General features: G+C 35.0%; 1 protein-coding gene across 25 annotated transcripts in view; it reads left to right on the top strand.

The window, feature by feature from the left end:
- RIMS2 (regulating synaptic membrane exocytosis 2) overlaps window positions 1-19995 on the top strand; it is a gene marked incomplete at both ends in the record, with an annotated part of 425123 nt that overhangs the window by 198403 nt on the left and 206725 nt on the right. For 10 of the 25 annotated variants that reach the window (XM_080909306.1, XM_080909308.1, XM_080909309.1 and 7 more), the window contains 7 exons: window positions 389-456; window positions 2392-2511; window positions 4325-4424; window positions 5363-5486; window positions 7547-7593; window positions 8946-9058; window positions 19097-19227. In XM_080909306.1, the coding sequence (XP_080765432.1) occupies window positions 389-456; window positions 2392-2511; window positions 4325-4424; window positions 5363-5486; window positions 7547-7593; window positions 8946-9058; window positions 19097-19227 (703 nt within the window). Of the gene's footprint in view, window positions 1-388; window positions 457-602; window positions 806-2391; window positions 2512-4324; window positions 4425-5362; window positions 5487-7546; window positions 7594-8945; window positions 9059-15949; window positions 15998-19096; window positions 19228-19995 lie in introns of all 25 variants that reach the window. The other 15 variants (XM_080909329.1, XM_080909328.1, XM_080909330.1 and 12 more) reach the window with 3 other exon arrangements.

The following is a 19995-nucleotide window of genomic DNA, read 5'->3' on the forward strand; positions in this document are numbered from 1 at the left end:
GAGCCACAGCTTAATTTTCAAATGATCAGCAGCCCTTTGAGGAAAGCCTCGCGCCTTTAGACCAGCGTGGAAAAACGAATGCGCTCACGGCCACACGTAGTGGACCAGTTTCTGTCTTCATCAGCATACCCAACCATTTTTATTTCTACTTTTACAAACTCTGGCAGGACATTTGTTCTGTACGTTAGTCTGGACCACAAAAGCCTTAGATTTTGCATTTTATGAATTCTATTTAAAATCATAGCTTTCCCCTGGTATCTAATGAATACTGCAGATAAAATTCTTGAAAGCAGACAGGATCCCACAGTTTAAAATGCTTATAATTTCTCTGTCTGTCCTTTCCCATTGTCTCCTTGATTGCGTTCTGTCTGGCCTGCCCGGCTTCCAGGAGACATGGAGTATAGCTGGTTGGAGCATGCGTCTTGGCATAGCAGTGAGGCGTCCCCAATATCCTTGGTGAGCCGTGTGGGCCTTACTACTGAGCTCCCGTTGTCACCTCAGTCTCCTTTTTTATTTACACCTTTGCATGTTTTCTTTTCTTTCTTTTTTTTTTTTTTTTTTTTTTTTTTTTGTATCTTTTTTGTTTTACCTTACACTTGTAGGGGACAGTCAAAAGGGAAAAAGAAAAACTAGTGAGCAGGGAGTTTTGTCGGATTCTAACACCAGGTCTGAGAGTCAAAAGAAAATGGTGTACTTTGGTGGCCACTCTCTGGAAGAGGACTTGGAATGGTGTGAGCCTCAGATTAAGGACTCTGGGGTAGATGCGTGTAGTATTATTAACGAGGAGCTTAGCCGTAGTGGTAAGGTACTGAGACTGGAGCCTGCCTTCTAGCCTGCTCATCTGGTTGTCCATGTTTGCTCTCTGTCACCCATTAAAACAGGACACAATAAAAGGACAGGGCATTTCAAGAGTCAATGGAGCACTTTCTTAAGGTGCAGAAAAGAAAAACAAAACAACTAAGCCACAAAGCCTTTTGCTTGCTTTGCTGTTCTTGTTGATTGATAGCATACCTAAAATTAAAAAAATGGAAAATAAAACAAAAACAAAAACAACAAAAAACCCTAGGAACAAAGGAATGTTTTGTATACAATTGAATAAGAGAATTTTGCAATGTTGTTATAAAGAGTAAATATTTTTGGATTGGCATATCTTAATACTTGCACATATTTTCCTTGGGATGAAAAATGAAATTATTAGTAGTCTGAATCCCAGGAGCAAGGGAGATGGTTGGGTCTGTGCACAGAAACGTTGTTTTTCTTTTTTCCCTTTCACTGTCCTTTTGGTCTTTTGCTTTATTGTCATGGTATTCTAGCAACTAGCATTAGATCCATTACCATCTGCTTTGATAGTGATCATTTTATTTGCTTTTAGTATAGCAAAATATAATCTTTTACCACATACATGTGATTGCCTGGAATTTGTCTTTTGCCTGCTAAATTTTGCATGGAGTTATGCATGCTACTTTGAAGTAAACACGGAATTACTATGATTACACAAATCATTTATGTTATGGCTTATCATATTATTCATGATGAAATGGTTTGTCATTTATAAAGACCTGATTATGAACCCAAGAGATAAATAAGGTGTAATGTGATTGTTGTTTCACTATAACTGTCTTTGAATTACTTATTAAAAGAAATTTGGTGATTAGATGAAAAGTCTGTAACAACCAGTAAACCTTTTGTCAGGTGTGGTAGCCTTTAGTCTTTGCTTCAAAGGCAGGTGAATCCTTACAGATTTAAAGACCGGATTGGATACAAAGTGACTTTTCAAGGACAGGCTGAGCTATGAAGCAAAACCAGATTAAGAAAATCAGTGAAATTTTATGAAGTGAGAAACATTATCTGTTCATCTTTGAATAATCCTGTCTCTACTATACAGATTGTTGGAAAGACAGTGGAGGTTTATGTATGTGAATTTTCATGTTCATTGTGAGTTTAGATTGGGTGTTTTAATGTCCCTCCCCCCTTTAACTTTTACAAGGGTAAGAATATCTCAAAACTGTCCAAAGTTGTTTGAAGGAGAAATTGTCACTTTTCAATGAGATCAACTAAGTGTATTTTTACTGTATCTTTTATGGCTGTGAGGTTTTAATTAGTCTTCAGCAAGTTGAGCTATCACATATTTTAAAGAAAAATTCAGAGCTATTATGTCTCAGTATTGTGGTAGATAATTGAGGATTCGTTATGATTGGATTTAAAAGAAAACCTTGAATTCATAAAATTGGGGTTATAGGATCAATGCAGTAAACTCTCAAGTTTGTAACATGGAGTGTAAACTGATTTGTGTAATCATAATCCTTTAGAATTCTGAAGTTTAGCGATACTGTTCAAGCATGGTAATGTGTCATAACATTAATTTTCCTTATTGTTGATATTGTATGTCAGCACCCTGTGACCTGGCAACCATCCAAAGATGGAGATCGCCTAATTGGCCGTATTTTATTAAATAAGCGATTAAAAGATGGGAGTGTACCTCGAGACTCAGGAGCAATGCTGGGCTTAAAGGTATGTAATAAACGTTCTTGGGTTTTGGCTGTATATTACTTTACAGATTTATCCAAACAAATAAAGCTCTTTTCACTGATGCCAATTTAGGAGATACCTTATTTCTGTTTCCAAGAATTCTAAAATATTATCAACTGTTCCTGCACACGCACTTTCCAAGTTCTGTTAAGAAGTTTCTAGGCTAGAAGGTAGAGTCATTACCTTGCAGGTAAGAGGCCCCTGACTCCAATCCTCACACTCCACAGATAACAGCCAGATGAGGCGAGATGCCTTTGTCATCCTGGAGCTGAGGGGACACAGATGGTCAGATTTCTTCTCCTTACCTCTTTGCCAGCCTCATCTACCCAACAGGTTCCAGCTGCTTGTGGATTTAGGACACTAAAGGTTGTTCTCTGGCCTTCATGCAAATGTGCCCATGTCCGTGCATACTTAGGCTATATGCACCTGCAAACACGCCAACATCCATGCACCTTCATACCTGTGTTCACCTGAGAACACAGACAAATCTATGTATACTCACACGTGTAAGCCTGCAAACACACAAACTGGTGTCCAGACGACTTCTGCACATGCACAACTGTGAACTTCCACATCTCGGAGACTTAGAGTGAGCACGGCCCAGAGCCAGGACTTGTGAGGAGAGGGAAGGGGAAAGGGGGGAGCCAGGAGGACTGAGAAGCAAAGGGAAGGCAACGTGCTCTCCACACAGCTTTGGATTTCTCTATAATGGAGGGAGGCTATGTACTTCGAGTTGTTAAAAAGAGAAACTAAGGTAGCATCCAGCATTTAGTACAATGTCTGACATAGTATCTGAATCTTGTAATAATTACTACAGGTTATAATTTTACTAATAATTACAGTAGCCTTGTTGATTTTTTTGAGGAACAGCCGTTTCCTTAAAATATTTGCATGAACATGTGAAGCTACAAGATATTAATATTTAACTTCCAGAATTAAGCAATATTGCTTACTATTGACTGAATTGCAACTGAGTATAATTCACCGTAGCTGGGTAATATAGGCATGGAATAAGATAAGACAGGGCAGTGATTTTTAATTTCAGTCAGTGATCTGTAACTTACTTCACAAGAGAACAAACCCCTTTACTCTAGTCAAAGGATTTAGTTACTATCACGTGCTTCACCTGTGGTGACCTTAGGTGTGGACTACTTGAATGGTCACATGGTTAGTTTTTTAAGAGTATTGTATTTTCTATATGATTTTATGGCATTCCTAATGTATGCTTCCAATGTGTATTTCTTTTTCTACAATAAATATTTTAATAGAAAGTAAAAAGTGGAAAAATTGGGCTTCAAATATTCTGAAGTTATATATTTATTATTTTAGATCTTATAATTTTCTTAAGAAAAACTTTTATCATCATGTATATCATCGATATAATTAAAATATTATTAATGAAACTATAGTAGTCTATCATTATCATAGTAAACATAATGAAAAAATTTATTTTATGTTTTAAGTTTATACTTAAAATGTTTATATAATTAAAAATTATGTAATGTTTTGAGACTTGATAAAAATGAGAATTCTACAATAAAGAAGCAATTGTTAAGTTGATCTTTAAGGTATATGTATTTTAGCAAGTAGAACATAAATTATAGCAAATTTGGCATATATAAGGTTTTTTTTGCAGGTATTCACTTTCTAATGGCAACATTATACTATTCAAGAAATAAAATTTTGTACATTAAATTACAGTTTAGAGCCTCTTAATTGATATGATTTGTTCACTTGAGTCCTTGACTCTGTATACCTCGATCGTGTGACAGTCAGTCTCTCCTCTTTTAAACAGGTGGTAGGAGGAAAGATGACGGAATCAGGTCGACTTTGTGCATTCATCACCAAAGTAAAAAGGGGGAGCTTAGCTGACACTGTAGGACATCTTAGACCAGGTGGGTTCTTAAGACTGGTTATTTATATTTAACAGGCCAGCCGTGGGGCTGCGGTCAAAGGATGTTTGTCCGACATGTTCAAAGCCTTGGGCTTGATCACTAGCTCTGCCAAGAGGAAATAGTTAAGAAAAAGCCTTCTCATGTTCAAGTGGTTCTACCAGTAATAGTTTCTTTCACATAAATTCAGACCTTTCATCATTAATAGAAAGTTACGTCTTTTATTCCTTGTTTATACCGGACACAATATCTTTTTGAGAAATGCTTTTAGCCACTCTCCCCAGCTTCTCTCAGATTTCCTTCCCCGTCGCTTCACACGCAGCTTAATATTTACTGATGGGGGTTCTCATCCGCCTATAATATTAGCTTATTTTGTTGTCCAAAATCTTTAATTTTCTTCTGAAAAACATTTCAGTGGTGTTCAGAAAACAAACTTCATCAGTGAACGTACATTTCTAAATTATGTCATTCCATAGTATTTGGCCATTTCCTATTGGAGAAATGCTTAAATTCTTTAAAGGAGATTTCATATAATGTGAATGTTAACATTTACACAGCGCTTAAGAGTTTAGGCAATTGACACTCTTAAAGAAAGCAGTGCTTGACTAACCACATGTACACTACAAATCTAGACTAGAATCACGCAGTCCTCAAAGAGGGGGTTGACCTTGGCCATTGTTTCATTCAATTGTCTGCGATTGAAAGTTCTGTTAAGAAATCAAACGGATGTAACTTTTATGCACTGTTTTTCTATTTACCACTATTATGTTGGATGAAGCATGGCTGACCCAGTTCTGTGCCTGCTGAGCTGTTCTCGGTGTGCACATGATCTGCTCTGCTGCATGTACGTGTGGAATTTGCTGAAATCCACTGATTGCTTTTACTCTGAGCATATTTTATAGACCTGGCTTATATTTATAAGATTATTCCTGACACCGTAGGTGACGAAGTCTTGGAATGGAATGGGAGGTTATTGCAAGGAGCCACCTTTGAGGAAGTTTACGACATTATTCTAGAATCCAAACCTGAACCACAAGTTGATCTTGTTGTCTCCAGACCAATTGGGTAAGGCAGCTTTAGCGATTTATTTTCACTTTTTAAGACTCACTTAATTTTATTTCATGTGTATGAGCATTTTGTTTGCATGTATGTGTGTGCACATTATGCATGCCTGGTACACACAGTGGTTGGAAGAGCCATGTTTCCTAGTGTTGGAGTCATGAATGGGTGGCTATAAACCAATATGCATAAGCTAGGAACCAAATCTTGGCCCTCTGCATGAGTTCTATGAGCTCTTCACCGCGGAGCCATTGCTCCAGCCCCGTTTCTGTAACTTATTTGTGTGTAAAGCTGACTACTCAGCGTTTTGGAGTGTGCATTCCAAGATTGTTTGACTGCTTTGTAAACGTAAGTTATTTTCTAGATATCTTTTTTCTTTAACTAAAACATTTGACTACAATTAATGATTTTTCTTTATCTAATTATAAGAAAATGTGTTATTACCTACAAAATAGAAAAAAAATATGTCATTACTTTTAGGGAAAGTATATTAGTTGTCTACATTTAAAAACCGTCTAACATATCTTACAGTTTTGTTTTTCAAATGGAGACTCCAGCTTACAAAGATAGAAACAAAAAGCATATAATTCCCAGATACAGGGCTTGCTTGAGGAAAAGTAGTTTCTTTAAAAATATGAGTAATAAGATCAAAACAAGCAACATTAAAACACCCTTTGCCATTGTGTTCATTGCAAATTGATTATTTTCCCCAGAAGTGGCTGTAAAGTTAACCTTTCCCCTTCATGTTATAGACTCTTCAGGATGAGTTTTGCCAGTGCTTTCTCTGCAGAAACTTATGTCTTATAAACATATTATGTGTAATAATCTAAAAAGCATATCAAAAATGAAATGAGGGAATGTGGAACTTGACAGTGAGCTATTGAGTGAGTGATTAGATAGTAAATGGGAGGCCAGCGGCCATGGATGGAGGCTGCAGAAATCCTGTCAGTATGCAGGTTCTCACTCGGGAAATGAATCACGGACTGTAGCTCTTTTCCTCTCTGACGTTTGGAAATATGGGAAAACCATAGTGTATCTATTTTAATATTAAAGTATATTGAATTACATATTATTTCAATAATTTATAGTCATATTTTATGAGTGAACCCGGTTGTCACTATTTGCTCACATCAAACAAGTGTGAGTATTTAGGACATAAACATAGACACAAAGTAACCTTAGTACATAAACATAGACAAAGTAACTTTAGGACATAAACATAGACACAAAGTAACTTTAGGACATAAACATAGACACAAAGTAACTTTAGGACATAAACATAGATACAAAGTAACTTTAGGACATAATCATAGACACAAAGTAACTTTAGGACATAAACATAGACACAAAATAACTTTAGGACATAAACATAGACACAAAATAACTTTTGAACTCCTGGTTATGGGTATTTAAGACATAAACATAGATACAAAGTAACTTTAGAACTCCTGGTTATAAGTATTTAAGACATAAACATAGATACAAAGTAACTTCAGAACTCCTGGTTATGGGTATTTAGGACATAAACGTAGATACAAGGTAACTTTGGAACTATTCCTATGACTCATGCCTGCCTGTTATCAATGTAACCTCTACATTTAAAATTTTTACTTACAATTGCCATGTTTTAATGATATTTGATTTGAGTTCCAGTGTAGAAGAAAAGGCAGATATAAAGAACTGAATTAATATGTTTATAAAACTTACCTTGTTGAATCTGAAACATTTTTATAGTAGATTATATTATAAAATTGTATAGTAAGGTACGTGGAAAATGAAGTGTATATTTTTATAAATGTGCTAAAATGCACTTACATTTTAATTCCTGTTGGAGTAAGCTGTAAAAACATGAACTGAGCCGCAGATTCAAGGCCAGCTTCACTTGTACAGAAGGATCTAGCTCAGCTTGCCCCTCCCCCCCAAAATTGTGGTTGGTCTTTTATCATTTTCATAAGCTTTTATGGACTTGTTTTCCAATTGTCACCTTTTATTCCTAATTTTGATTAAAATAAAAGATGCTTCAATTGATCAAAGTTTATTATTTTATCCTTTTTTTATCATTCCAGAGATGTTCCTAGAATACCTGATAGCACACACGCACAACTGGAATCCAGTAAGTTTAATTTATTCTGAGATACGCCATGAAACATATTATTCATTAGAGGTCTAGTAAAGAAGTTTATCTAGTAATGTGAAATAAGATAAGTAAATGTATAGCCTCAAATATTAAATCATACAAAAATGGAAAATTTTATAGAATTCTACATCTCCACTGAGAAATATGCAAAGTCTATAATCATTGAAGTATTTTTGATTATTGTAGGTTTTTAGGATTTTTACTGGAGCATGTTCTAATAAACCACACATCAACTGTACAGTTAGGCAATTATTGATTACTATGTACCCAACGTATCCCAGTGAAAAGTCATGACCATTTTTACCACTTCCAGTAGCTACCTACACATTTCCAAAGTTTCCCACAAAATGTAAAGTTTACAACATTGTAACTCTCCTTTTTTTAGAAGGGCATACTTGAAAAAAATCTAGGGAATAGTTTTATTTATTTTAATTTATATTTTTTCAAATTAAGATAGTAGATTTAATTTTATTTCACAGCAGTAATGGAACAACGAACATATAAGTTCAACTTTATTGTGTTTTGAACTGCATTTTCATATCTTAAATCAGCTCTTTTCTGGTGAACTGGTTCTTTATTGACTAAGTGTAAGGGATACAGGGAGAGAAGATGGGTTGAAATTTTTAAAAATTGCTGATTAAGATACACACAATTGTGAAGTAGTTGGACAAAACTTCAGAAAGTGGCTGTCATGGTGGAAAGATTTGCAGGTCCACAGGAGCAGGTACCTGATAGTTCAGTGGTGCTCAGCAGGGAACTCTGTGCTAAAGCGGGGAGCACAGCGCAGCTTCTGCAAAGTGCTCGGGACCAAAATCACAATATACCATTTGGTCACTGCTGTTTCTGCTATTGTCTATCTTTCCCATAACCTGTCATTTCATTTCTCATTTATATGAGATGGACTAAAAATAATCCAAACACATTTCATGATTTTTGGCATTCTAGTACTCATGTTCTTAGCATTTGAATTTATGGTTGCCATGAAAAAGGTTTATTGTTTTGTGTTTTGATTTTTCTTCCTTTTGCATTTTAAATGTTTTCTCTATCAATTGTGAGTATAGTTCCGATAGGTGACTGGGGACTCTTGGAGCAGAGCCTGCTGCTCTTGTAAAGTCAGAACAGCACAAGTGGAACTGAGGCTCTAAATCACACCCAGGCAACACAAAGACAAACGACAAAAACAACTGTCTGAAACAAAAGCAAACACCACAGAAAACTCCTTAAGATTATAACGTTGTGAAATACAATGGTCAATATAAAATTACACTTAAAGAACACTCAATGGGAAGAGACATTTTATTATTCCTTGTGTTTAATTGTCATTTCAGGTTCTAGCTCATTTGAATCTCAAAAAATGGACCGTCCTTCTATATCTGTCACGTCTCCCATGAGTCCTGGCGTGCTGAGGGATGTCCCGCAGTTCCTGTCTGGACAGCTTTCAGTATGTAATCACAAATTTATCTCTTTGGGATAAGATGTGAATTTAGGGTTCTTTTGATTTAGTTGTTGTTACTTTGTCTGCCTTGTTTTGGTTTTGTTTGTAAGCCAAGTTCTTCCTAGAACATAACATACCTTTACTATTAGCTTTTTATTTTTGATAATTTTTAGTTACTTAAATATCTGGGGTTATTTCTTGTAATGTTTTTAATGTGAGGTTTATAGAATTTAATAATTTTATGAAGATATGTAGCTCCATTTTTAATCATGACAGTATTCCAGAAGTTGGGTTGATGATTTTTACTCTTTACTTTTAAATGACTTGGGATTGCTATTATTTTTAACAGAAAGGAAAATGATAGGTCATACTGAGGTTAAAGTAAATATTTATGTAATCTTCTTTCTTTTCAGTCTTAAGGGAATTTGGGGTGGATTTTTAATATTGTTTGGATATGTAAGGTTTCTAGAAGTGTGTGTTTTTTTAACAACAAAAAAGGTTAAAGAATTCAATGAAGGATATATGTAATAGTCTCACACATATACTGGGTAACTTCATTATGTGAGCATTGATTGGTCTATCTTCAAGTTCAAGTTCAGAGTTTGATTCCATTTTCGATATTGCATTCTTGTTACTAGTCGTTTGCAGATTTAAGTGCTTTCATTATAATATCATTCCCATGTTAGAGAATTCAACTTTATTATTCTAGTAATTCTTAACAAAGTAGTGATTTGGAATTTCCTGAGTACTAAAGAAAAGAATTACATAAATTCTTAAACCCAGAAATTGGTATTGATTAAAACTGTGACAGTTAAAATCCAAACTATTATAAAATTGTATTTTGAATTTCTTAGATATACCTTCCTGTTAAGTCAGCTGGAAATTTCTCCTTTTAGTTTTAAGTGGAAATAATGTATTTTGGGGAACATCATTACTCCTTAACAGTTCTATTTTATTAAAATCATTTCACATTACAAGATCATATACAAATTGTGCTAGAAGAGAAATCTAGAAGTACAGGGAAGGGGTCTGGAGAAACTTAAAACTCAATAGATTTTATCCTGATTCAAAATTAGTCTGGAAGTAGGTCAGGAGAGCTAAAGTCACAAGGAAAGTCAAAATCCATCTAACTAACTGTAGCCGAGTGTGAAGTCCATGTGACTGTAGCCAAGTGTGAAGCCCATGTGACTGTATCCGAGTGTGAAGCCCATGTGACTGTAGCCGAGTGTGAAGCCCATGTGACTGTATCCGAGTGTGAAGCCCATGTGACTGTAGCCGAGTGTGAAGCCCATGTGACTGTAGCCGAGTGTGAAGCCCATGTGACTGTAGCTGAGCGTGAAGTCCATGTAATTGTACCTGAGTGTGAAAGCCTATTCTCCTTCTATACCTTGAGAGAACCATGGTCTATGAGCTTAGTTAAAATGTTAATTACATACATTTTGAAATTGTACATAGATACTCAAATTACATACAAAACAGGCAGGAAGTATAAGTATGGGACATATTTACTATCTGATATCTAGTCAGTACAAAACCCAAAAGTAAAATCACCAATCATCCTAACACTACATGTGACATTTTAAAGCACATGCACATGTATTTTAAATAAAATTTCACATACTTTTGCATTTTTTTTGAGTTAGTATTTTGCTGTATGGGTCTAGCTGGACTGAACATCACATGTAGACCAGGCTTGGACTGAACCTCCGGTGACTCTTCAGCTTCTGCCTCAGAGTTCTCAGAGTACAAGTGCAGTCTACACACATGGCCTGAACTCTACTTTCTTCTATATTAACCTACACACTTTGTCGTGTATTTAAAATTTTCTCTTCACTTTACTTTCCTGGCTATAATATTAGGTTTATCTTCTAGTTATTATTATTATTACAAATGGTCATGCCACCGAAATACTTAGATACATATTAATACTTATGGTAAATTACTTTGTTAAGAACTTTCTAGAAATAAAATTATAATACACATGTGAAAGTGTAAACTTCAGATTATTAAAGATCTAATAACACCTAATATATCAATTACCTATTTTATATATACATACTATATGTGTACATATACATATAACTATATATATACATATAAATTAAATTTCTAACAGAAATAGTACTTCTAGTCACCAGATATACAAATTAATGCCTTTTATTACTATATAATTTTCTATTTCTTTTATGTTCTTTGGTTAGGTTAATGTTTGCAAGATGCTCTCCCGATTTATTTACAAGCTTGTCTGTGTCAGTGTGTAGGAAGTTTTGGTTTAATCCAATAATGTAGGATTTTGCAGCTTGCCTACAAATGTCAGTTCTTTAGAAAACTTAGGCAGTGAGGGCCGACCTTTCTCTCTTATCCTTTCTCCTGCAGCTTTAATTAAATAATATCATAAGAGCAATATGTTGAGAACGGATTTATTCTGTTTGTATCAGGAGCTTGAAATAACTGGTCTTACAACCACAGAAAGTAGAGAGGGTGTGGATGCATGTTCAAACGTAAGAGGTGTTTTCCCCACTCAGTCAGTGTTGGTTATCCTCTGGGCAGCACACCTAGAAAGGTGATATTTGTCTTTAACTATCACAGTTGCACCCCATTTTCTTCTACCTTTGGACATACTTGCTTTTCAGAAATTCTACTTTGATTTAATTCCTCATTAAATCACGGTGTTTCTGATGCCTCAGAACACAGTTTATTTGTCTATTTTGGGGTTATTTTCCTACTATATTACTTCATTTGCTAATATTTTTTCAAGTAGTAAACACATAATGGATAGCTCTTGCTTGCATGTTTATACTCAGATCTCTTGATTAACTTTTTAAGGGTGTGTACAGTTGATTCTCTCCTCATGCTGTATTTTGTGGCTGCTCATTATTCTGGGACTTACCCACAAAAAAACCACTAAGGCATTGGATGACAAAATCAGGATGGTTGGTAAAGATCTCTCCCAATCTGTTGGTTGCCGTTTTGTCCTATTGACAGTGTCCTTGGCCTTACAGAAGCTTTACAATTTCATGAGGTCCCATTTGTCAATTCTTGATCTTAGAGCATAAGCCATTGGTGTTCTGTTCAGAAACTTTCCCCCCATGCCTATGTGTTCTAAGCTCATCCCCACTTTCTATTCTATTAGCTTCAGTGTACCTGGCTTTATTGTGGAGGTCTTTGATCCACTTGGACTTGAGCTTTGTACAAGGAAATAAGAATGGGTTGATTTGCATTCTTCTGCATGCTGACTGCCAGTTGAAAAGCACCATTTGTTGAAAATGCTGTCTTTATTCCATTGTATTTTTTAGCTCCTTTGTCAAAGCTCAAGTGACCATAGGTGTGTGAGTTCATTTCTGGATCCTCAGTTCTATTCCATTGATCTACCTGCCTGTCTCTGCACCATGTGGTTTTTTTTCATGATGATCTATAGTACTGCTTCAGGTGAGGGATACTGATTCTCCCAGAAGTTCTTTCATTGTTAAGGATAGTTTCTGCTATTCTGGGTTTTTTATTATTCCAAATGAATGTGCAAATTGCTCTTTCTAATTCTATGAAGAATTGAATTGGAATTTTTATGGGGATTGCATTGACCCTGTAGATTAGGCAAGGTGGCCATTTTTACTATATTAATCCTGCCAATCCATGAACATGGGAGATCTGTCCATCTTCTGAGATCTTACATTTCTTTCTTCAGAGACTGGAAGTTCTTGTCATGCAGATCTTTCTTTGCGTGGTTAGGATCTGGGAATGGGAGAGGAGGGAAAGGGGACAATTTTTGAGATGTAAATACATAGACTATCCAATAAAAATGATAAAAAAGAGAGAGAATGAATTCAATCAAGCTTATTCTTCCTGAATCCTGTGTTAGTCCATTGGCAGCATGTCCTTATGGTGATTCTTTATGTTCCAAGTTTCTTTATTTGCAAGACAACCAGTTTTCAATATGCTAACAGTATTTGGCTAGAAGTTTGATAGTCTGTTAGGCTAAATACTTCTCTCATTCTTTTTCTTTAAGCAAGAAAGTCTTAGAATTCACTTTTTTCCCCTATAGATACTCTATTGATTCAACTGACAAATTTTGTTTTTCAATTATAGTGTCTTTTATTGATTTATTGCTGCAAAATTACTTCATCTCAATCTTTTTCCATTTCACTTTTGCTAAATATTAGAAATGTCAATTTTACTTGCATATTTAAAAATTCAGTTAATTTTAGAATAATAGTATGTATTTCATATCTCTCTTTATGAAACTTGAGAACATTTAAAAATATTTCATGGATTAAGTTGTCCATTTCTTTTACTTCTTCCTTTTCCTTTTCTCCCTTTCCTTCCCTCTACTATTTCCTCTTCTTCTTTCCTTCTTCCTTTCTCCCTTCATTCCTTTCTTCCTTCATTCCTTCTTTCCTTTTTCCTTCCTTCTTTCCTTTCTTCCTTCCTTACTTTTTTCTTCCTTCCTTCCCTCCCTCTCTTCCTCCCTTTTTTCCTCTCTCCTTCCCTCTCTCCTTCCCTCCCTCATTTCTTTTTTCCTTCCTTCCTTCCTTCTTTCCTTCCTTTCTTCCTTTCTTCCTTCTTTCCTTCCTTCTTCCTTTTGAATTTAAGGCAGTGTATCACTATGTAGCCCTTACTGCTCTGGAAGAGCTATTTTTGCAGAGTAGACTACAAAACAGACACTTCTGTTTCTGCCTCTCCCTCTCCACTGTGTGCTGGAATTAAAGGCATGCCATCCATTTCTTTGAAGTTTATTTTGGGACTTTAATGTTTTAATTCCTTATTCTCGTGACATTCGTGCCCTAGATGCAGTGCATGAAAAGCGTGTCCTACAGACCACAGTACAAGGAGTAGTGAATCAACACTGACCATCCGCGGGCTGTGTTCTGCAGATGCAGGTCCTCCTTAGCTGCTAGAGATGTGGTGTGGAGATTATCACCATTCCACATAAACCACTGAGGTCTGAAGTATAGACGGACAGACGGCCACAGTGATACAGGAATAGAATGATTGCAGGCTGCAAGCGTTTTCCTGGGGTAATGGTCAAGGTTGAAACTGTAGAAAATGAGAATTTCTCAGTTTTCCAGTCTAGTAATTCCTTCTGAATTTTAAGCCTTTAAATGGTTCAGTGTATGTTTTTTATATTTTACATCATGAAAAAATGTCCTCTATGTACAGACATATTCTACAGTTATCTTTAATGTATAAATGGTAGACATAAGGTTTAGAGATGTCTTTAGAAACCTGATAGCTGCTTATTTCAGGTCATTTTGGGTAATAGAAAACTGTTTACAATAAAAGATTAATTATTTCGAAAATATTATTTTTTAAAGTAGAGTCTTCATTTATGAGGTAACATATCTTTGCAAAGATTTCCCTTTCCTGGAATAGTTAATTTAAAACTGTAGAGACATGATTAGTGACAGGAAACTTCTACAGCTACTCACCCTGCAGCAGTGGCAGCTTCTGTTGGAAGCTTCACACTCCTCCGACTTACTGAAGCGCTCTCCAGCGCAGATGTCTGCAGACAGACATACTGTTTTAGCACTTTCGTATCTGAACACTTCCTCTTTGGGGGCATAACTTCTTCTGAAAAAGGACAAAACTCAGATTTGGTACTTACTTAATTTTTGTAGAGAGAAAGGCGACTCCTGGTGACCAACAGTCTGCTGTGAAGGCGGTTTTTCTTTGGATTTTAGATTTGTTTCTTATCACACCTGTCAAAAGCTTGTCCAGTCTACAGTACCAGTTTCAGTGACAGTGGGAGAGACAGAAAGAAGCCCTTAGCTGCCTGTGACAGAAGTGAAGAGGTGAAGGCCTGTTGACAGGAAACAGAATAAAAAGCTCTTAATCTGTCCTCAGACTCAGGGATGTGCTTTGGATTTTATTCCGGATCTATCATTGGCATCTATGATCTATGAATTAGGTTGTTACGATTTTTTTTAATTCTCAGAAATGGTTTTAAAATAAATGCTTAAAAAGTTCAAAAGAGAGATGTGCAAGGTTCTTTCTGAGAGTTGTTTTTCTTCCTGTAATTTACTAGTCTTTGAGCATTTAGAGGTTCACCGAGACCTTTTCCTGCATTTTTGTCACTTGCATGTTGGGGATTAGAGCAGTGACTTCCCACAGTTGTTGGGAATACCATGCAGTAATGATCATGACATAAACTTTCAGGAAAAACAGAGCTCTAAGTAACAAGCAGTGACTGAAGCAGCGTTGTAGACGTGACCGAGAATGAGCCACGGGTCCCAGTGCCCTCCTCGGTAGACAGTTGGGCTTCTGTTTCAGTAGGTTTCATGTGCGCACACTCAAATGATTGTGGAGCAATTTTTTAATAAGTCGTTTGAACAGGTACAGAGTTTTATAATTATTTCTTAAATAGCAATACACGTACAACTTGTAGCATTTATATTGTATTTCATATTGCAACAAATCCAGAGATGATTGAAAGCATTTGAGATCTGTACGTTTTGTTCATCTACTATGCCGTGAACATCGATGGATTTGGTGATGGTGGGTGTGCTGGGTCAACCACCCGTGGGTATCATGGGCTGTAGTGTGTTTAAGGGTAAAGTTTTAAGTTTCTTGTGTTGGTGGTTTCTTTAGTCACTTTTTAAACTTACATAATCCTGACTATGTTCTTGTAAATTCAGTCTTAATCCCTACTATATTAAATGTGTTTTAAGAATATGATTAAATCAATTGTAAAACTTTTAGAACGTTTTGAATAGTTTTCATTTATTTTAACACTTGGGAATATTTATTTTTATACTGAATTACTTAATTTAAATATATTGTCATGAAAATGTTGTATTTAAGGGATAGCTTTGTGTGTTTATTTTTACCTTTGGTCTTTTAGTTCCAGCGTATTGTCCTCTTTGGTTTTGTTTTATTGCTTTTTTCTTTAATTTTGCTTACCAGAGCCAAAGCCTTAGTAGAAGAACAACGCCTTTTGTTCCTAGGGTTCAGGTAAAGGCTTTGTCTGCCCGATAGAGACTAAAGTTGTGTTTTATCCCTTATTTGTATGTTTTGGAAAATGCGTAGTAGGAACACTTATTTTGGTATGTTGCTCCAAATCATACTATTGACTTCCAAACCATTTTATAAGGCAGCTTGTAAAATTCTGCATGGAGATTAGAATATTGAATACAAATTTAAAGAGACAATTACTGTTAGTTATTTTGTAACTTAATGAAGTACTCAAATGCAAAGGCTTCAAAGTGGCATTCCAATTTAGTTTCCATGTAGATTTTTTGCTTATCTCTGTAACATTTACTGAAATAGCTAATTTTAAATTCTGGATAATTTCTTATATTACACTGATGTTGCTTTAATGTCTCTTTAAATCATTCATTACACCACGTTACACCCACATTCTCTTGCATTTTCCAAGTAATGACTCCTTAAGATTGGCAAATATATTTGTACCTTATTTAAAATATGATTTTTTTGCATTTATTATGTAAGAATCCCACTTTTGGAGTTCGAAAGAAGAAAAATTACAATCCAAATACTGAATACATTATTTTGTTTGTATTCTGCCATTGCTTTTGCTTCTGTTTACATACTACTTGGGTACAAGTTGTTTGCCTCTTTTCATTAGGTTATTGTTGATCTGATCCATTATGCTAATACAGTTGTCTTAAAAGTAGTATTATGCCTTCCCTGCTTTGGTGCATGTTTGTAAATATGTTGGCTTTGAACAATACTTTTAAGTAACTAAAATATTAATTTTACTTAATATCATAGAATGTAAAATATTGATGTTTGATGCTAAAGTTTTTTGTGAACAATTTAAATTGGATACAGAGTAAGGATAAAAAGAAAGGGTAGTCATCCTAAACAATTAAAATGATAAAATATTTCTATTAAATTAATTGAACTAAGGCTTGTCACTGATAGAATTATGAGTTATATTTGTTATATTTGGGGGAATGATTAGTAATGCTGTAAATATTTACTTTAAAACATAGGTTTCATAATATGATAAATAACTAACCATAAAATATTCTTTGGGCTGGATATCTATTAAAAACTTCAATGCACTCTTTGATAAAAATCACAAATTAGGTCTATCATTAATGCACTTCTGAAAAATTCCAATTTTGATCAGATGTCCTGAGTGGCTCTTATTGAATAGTGTTAGTACTGGTTGTTTGGACAGTTGGTTTAGGTGACGTCATACTGATTCAGCCCTATGAAGACAGAGATGCTAATGTCTGTGTGAGAGATAACAGTGTTACTCCTTAGCATTAAGAGTTGCCATTGATGCTGTAGAGAACATCTGGATTAGTCTGGGCTTCATCATAGGTTTTAGAAGCCATGACACTTGTCTACATTTCCTTCATCCCATGAACAATAAAACATTTGAATTTTCTTACTTTTCTCTCTTAGCTTTTGTCAAAAGAATAGTTGATTCTCTGTGCTTTCTTTTCCTTATCTATATCTGTAGTCTAATATTGCTAAGCAAGGACAATTAAATTTTTTCTGTTCAAGTTTTTGAGTTAGTATCCAGGCCCTATTCAGTTTCTGCTCTTTAAATTTCCTATAGAGACAGGGTTTTGCTCTGTGGCCCATGTAGCTTTAAACTCACTATATAACCCATATTAGCCTAGTTCAGTCTGTCAGTAACATTCCTCCTCCCCTGGTCTTCCCAGTGCTGGTGTTTCAAGTCTGAATCACTGTGTTTAGCCTGAGACCTTTTTTGGGGGCTGTAGGGGGGTGCCTTTTGATCCTTTGGGTTAAAGTTCTGATTCTTAAAATTCTAAAAATCTCAGTTTAGTTCATAGATAAAAAACTAGCCTAGAAATTTATAACTTTATAATAAACCAGATAATAGCAGACTATCAGATATTGACTAAACACAGCTTTGGAAAATCTTGTTGAGGTCTATTTTTGAACTTCTTAGCTAGTAGAAAATTCTAGAATAAAACCACCTTAAAATTTGAACCCATAAAACATGAAAACTAGTAATAATTACTTTTATAGTTTGGATATCTCTTATTTTTATTCCCGCAAGAGGCCTCATCTCTTTTAGCCCCAATAAGGCAAGAAGATAAATAATTGCATGTACCCCTTTAATCTGTTGGTCTACCTCTTCTGACTCAAATTAGTCAGCCTCTGATGTTCTGGAATATATACAGCGGAACCCCCCCAAAAAAGAAAAAAACATTGTGGAATTGGAACTGAACTGTCATATTTCATATAAATAAATTTGTGAATCTGAAGCTACAATTTTTGATTCCACTCCATTTCTTAGCTGGCTGTAATGATGCTCAGTCCTAGGTAACACATGGATCCTTTGTAGATCCCAACAGAGAGGATACTCACTGAGGGGGAAGGTTTAAAGGTGCAGGAGATGATACCTATTTAAAGAACTGAGGAGCAGGAGGCCATGAAGTGCCAATCCCTAATTATGAGATAGCAGCATTATATACATTTTCTTATTTAAACTTATAAAGTGAAAGTTTATTATTTTAAGGATGCCATGTGTTTCTTCACTGAAGAAGAAACTATGCCTCTAAAAATGTTTAAAGGTGAATATATTATAGTTTTAAATGCAAACTAAAGAATCTATTACAGCTACTAGTAAGCCTTTTTATAGCCGCTGAAATCTGTCTTACCATGGAGACACAAACATTTGCTTAAAATTCCCTCTGAATACCATTTTCTTGTTACTATCAACACACTGCATTTAGAACATGTAATTTCATGGCAAAGGCAAACAAAAAGAACTGTAGGGATTTCTTAATGAAAATAGATGTAGACGAGTCATTACATACAAATTATGTAATATAATAGTGTATCTATTTTATGTACATTAATAACTCCTCACATCAGGATAATTAAAACCCAACTGGTTTACCAATGAAACAGAGACATCAGAATCAATCCATTTATATTCATTGAAGTTATTATAGTATATCCTTTTATTTTAACAAATCAGTTTACTGGGGTCAATGTTATCTGTCTTTTATTACCGTTAGAACATAGAATATGGTGATTGGAAATTCAGACATGTACTGATAGTACATTTTGAGCTGATTAATCAATGTTTTTGCTTTTCAGATAAAACTATGGTTTGACAAGGTTGGTCACCAGTTAATAGTTACAATTTTGGGAGCAAAGGATCTTCCTTCCAGGGAAGATGGGAGGCCAAGAAACCCTTATGTTAAAATTTACTTCCTTCCAGACAGAAGGTAGGGATTTTAAACTAAAGCATACATGTTCTTAAATGTAAATGGGAAAGCAAAGACTGTTTTGATCTATATCATTCACTCTTTTGTGTTGGCAGCCATGTACTTGTGAAATATATAAATATAATCATTCTGATGTATCAAAAATGACAGTAAGTATTCGAGATTATCTTCAAACTTTGCATTTACTATTTATGATTTTATTTAATTATTTAATTTAAACACTTGCACTTTGTATTTTTTAAGTAATATATGTTATGCCAAAATTATTAAAATTAATTTTTTAAATAAAAATTTTAATGTAGATTGTTTAATGAACAAAGTTGGAAGAGAACCTCAATTGTTTTCCTATTCTTCACTTTCTATCTCTTGACCATATCGATTTCTGTTTGTCTTGTTATGATTATATTACATAAAATTAACTGTAAGTTTTGTATTTATCACCTATATTGTCCAACTACCACTGGGCCCCAAATCACCTCCTTCAAGGACTGTGTTTTGATTTTTGTCATGAATTATTTTTTCTACACAGATTTTGAAGGTATTTAGGACTAGAGAAATATTTCCACAAAAGTAATCTCATCACTCTTAATTTCCGGCATGTCAGAATAAAGGGGATGACTCCAGCAAGCATGGTGAAAATGGAAGGGTGGTATTTCCCATTTCTCTGTCTCTGCTTTTCAGGGCTTTGTCTCACATCTCAGTCATTTTTCTAGGTTGCAGGTGGCTCTGTACACATATTCAATACCGAGACAGGAAGTAACCTTGGGT

The sequence above is a fragment of the Micromys minutus genome (genome assembly GCF_963924665.1).
Source record: "Micromys minutus genome assembly, chromosome: 33".
In the NCBI taxonomy this organism is placed as follows: Eukaryota; Metazoa; Chordata; class Mammalia; order Rodentia; family Muridae; genus Micromys; species Micromys minutus.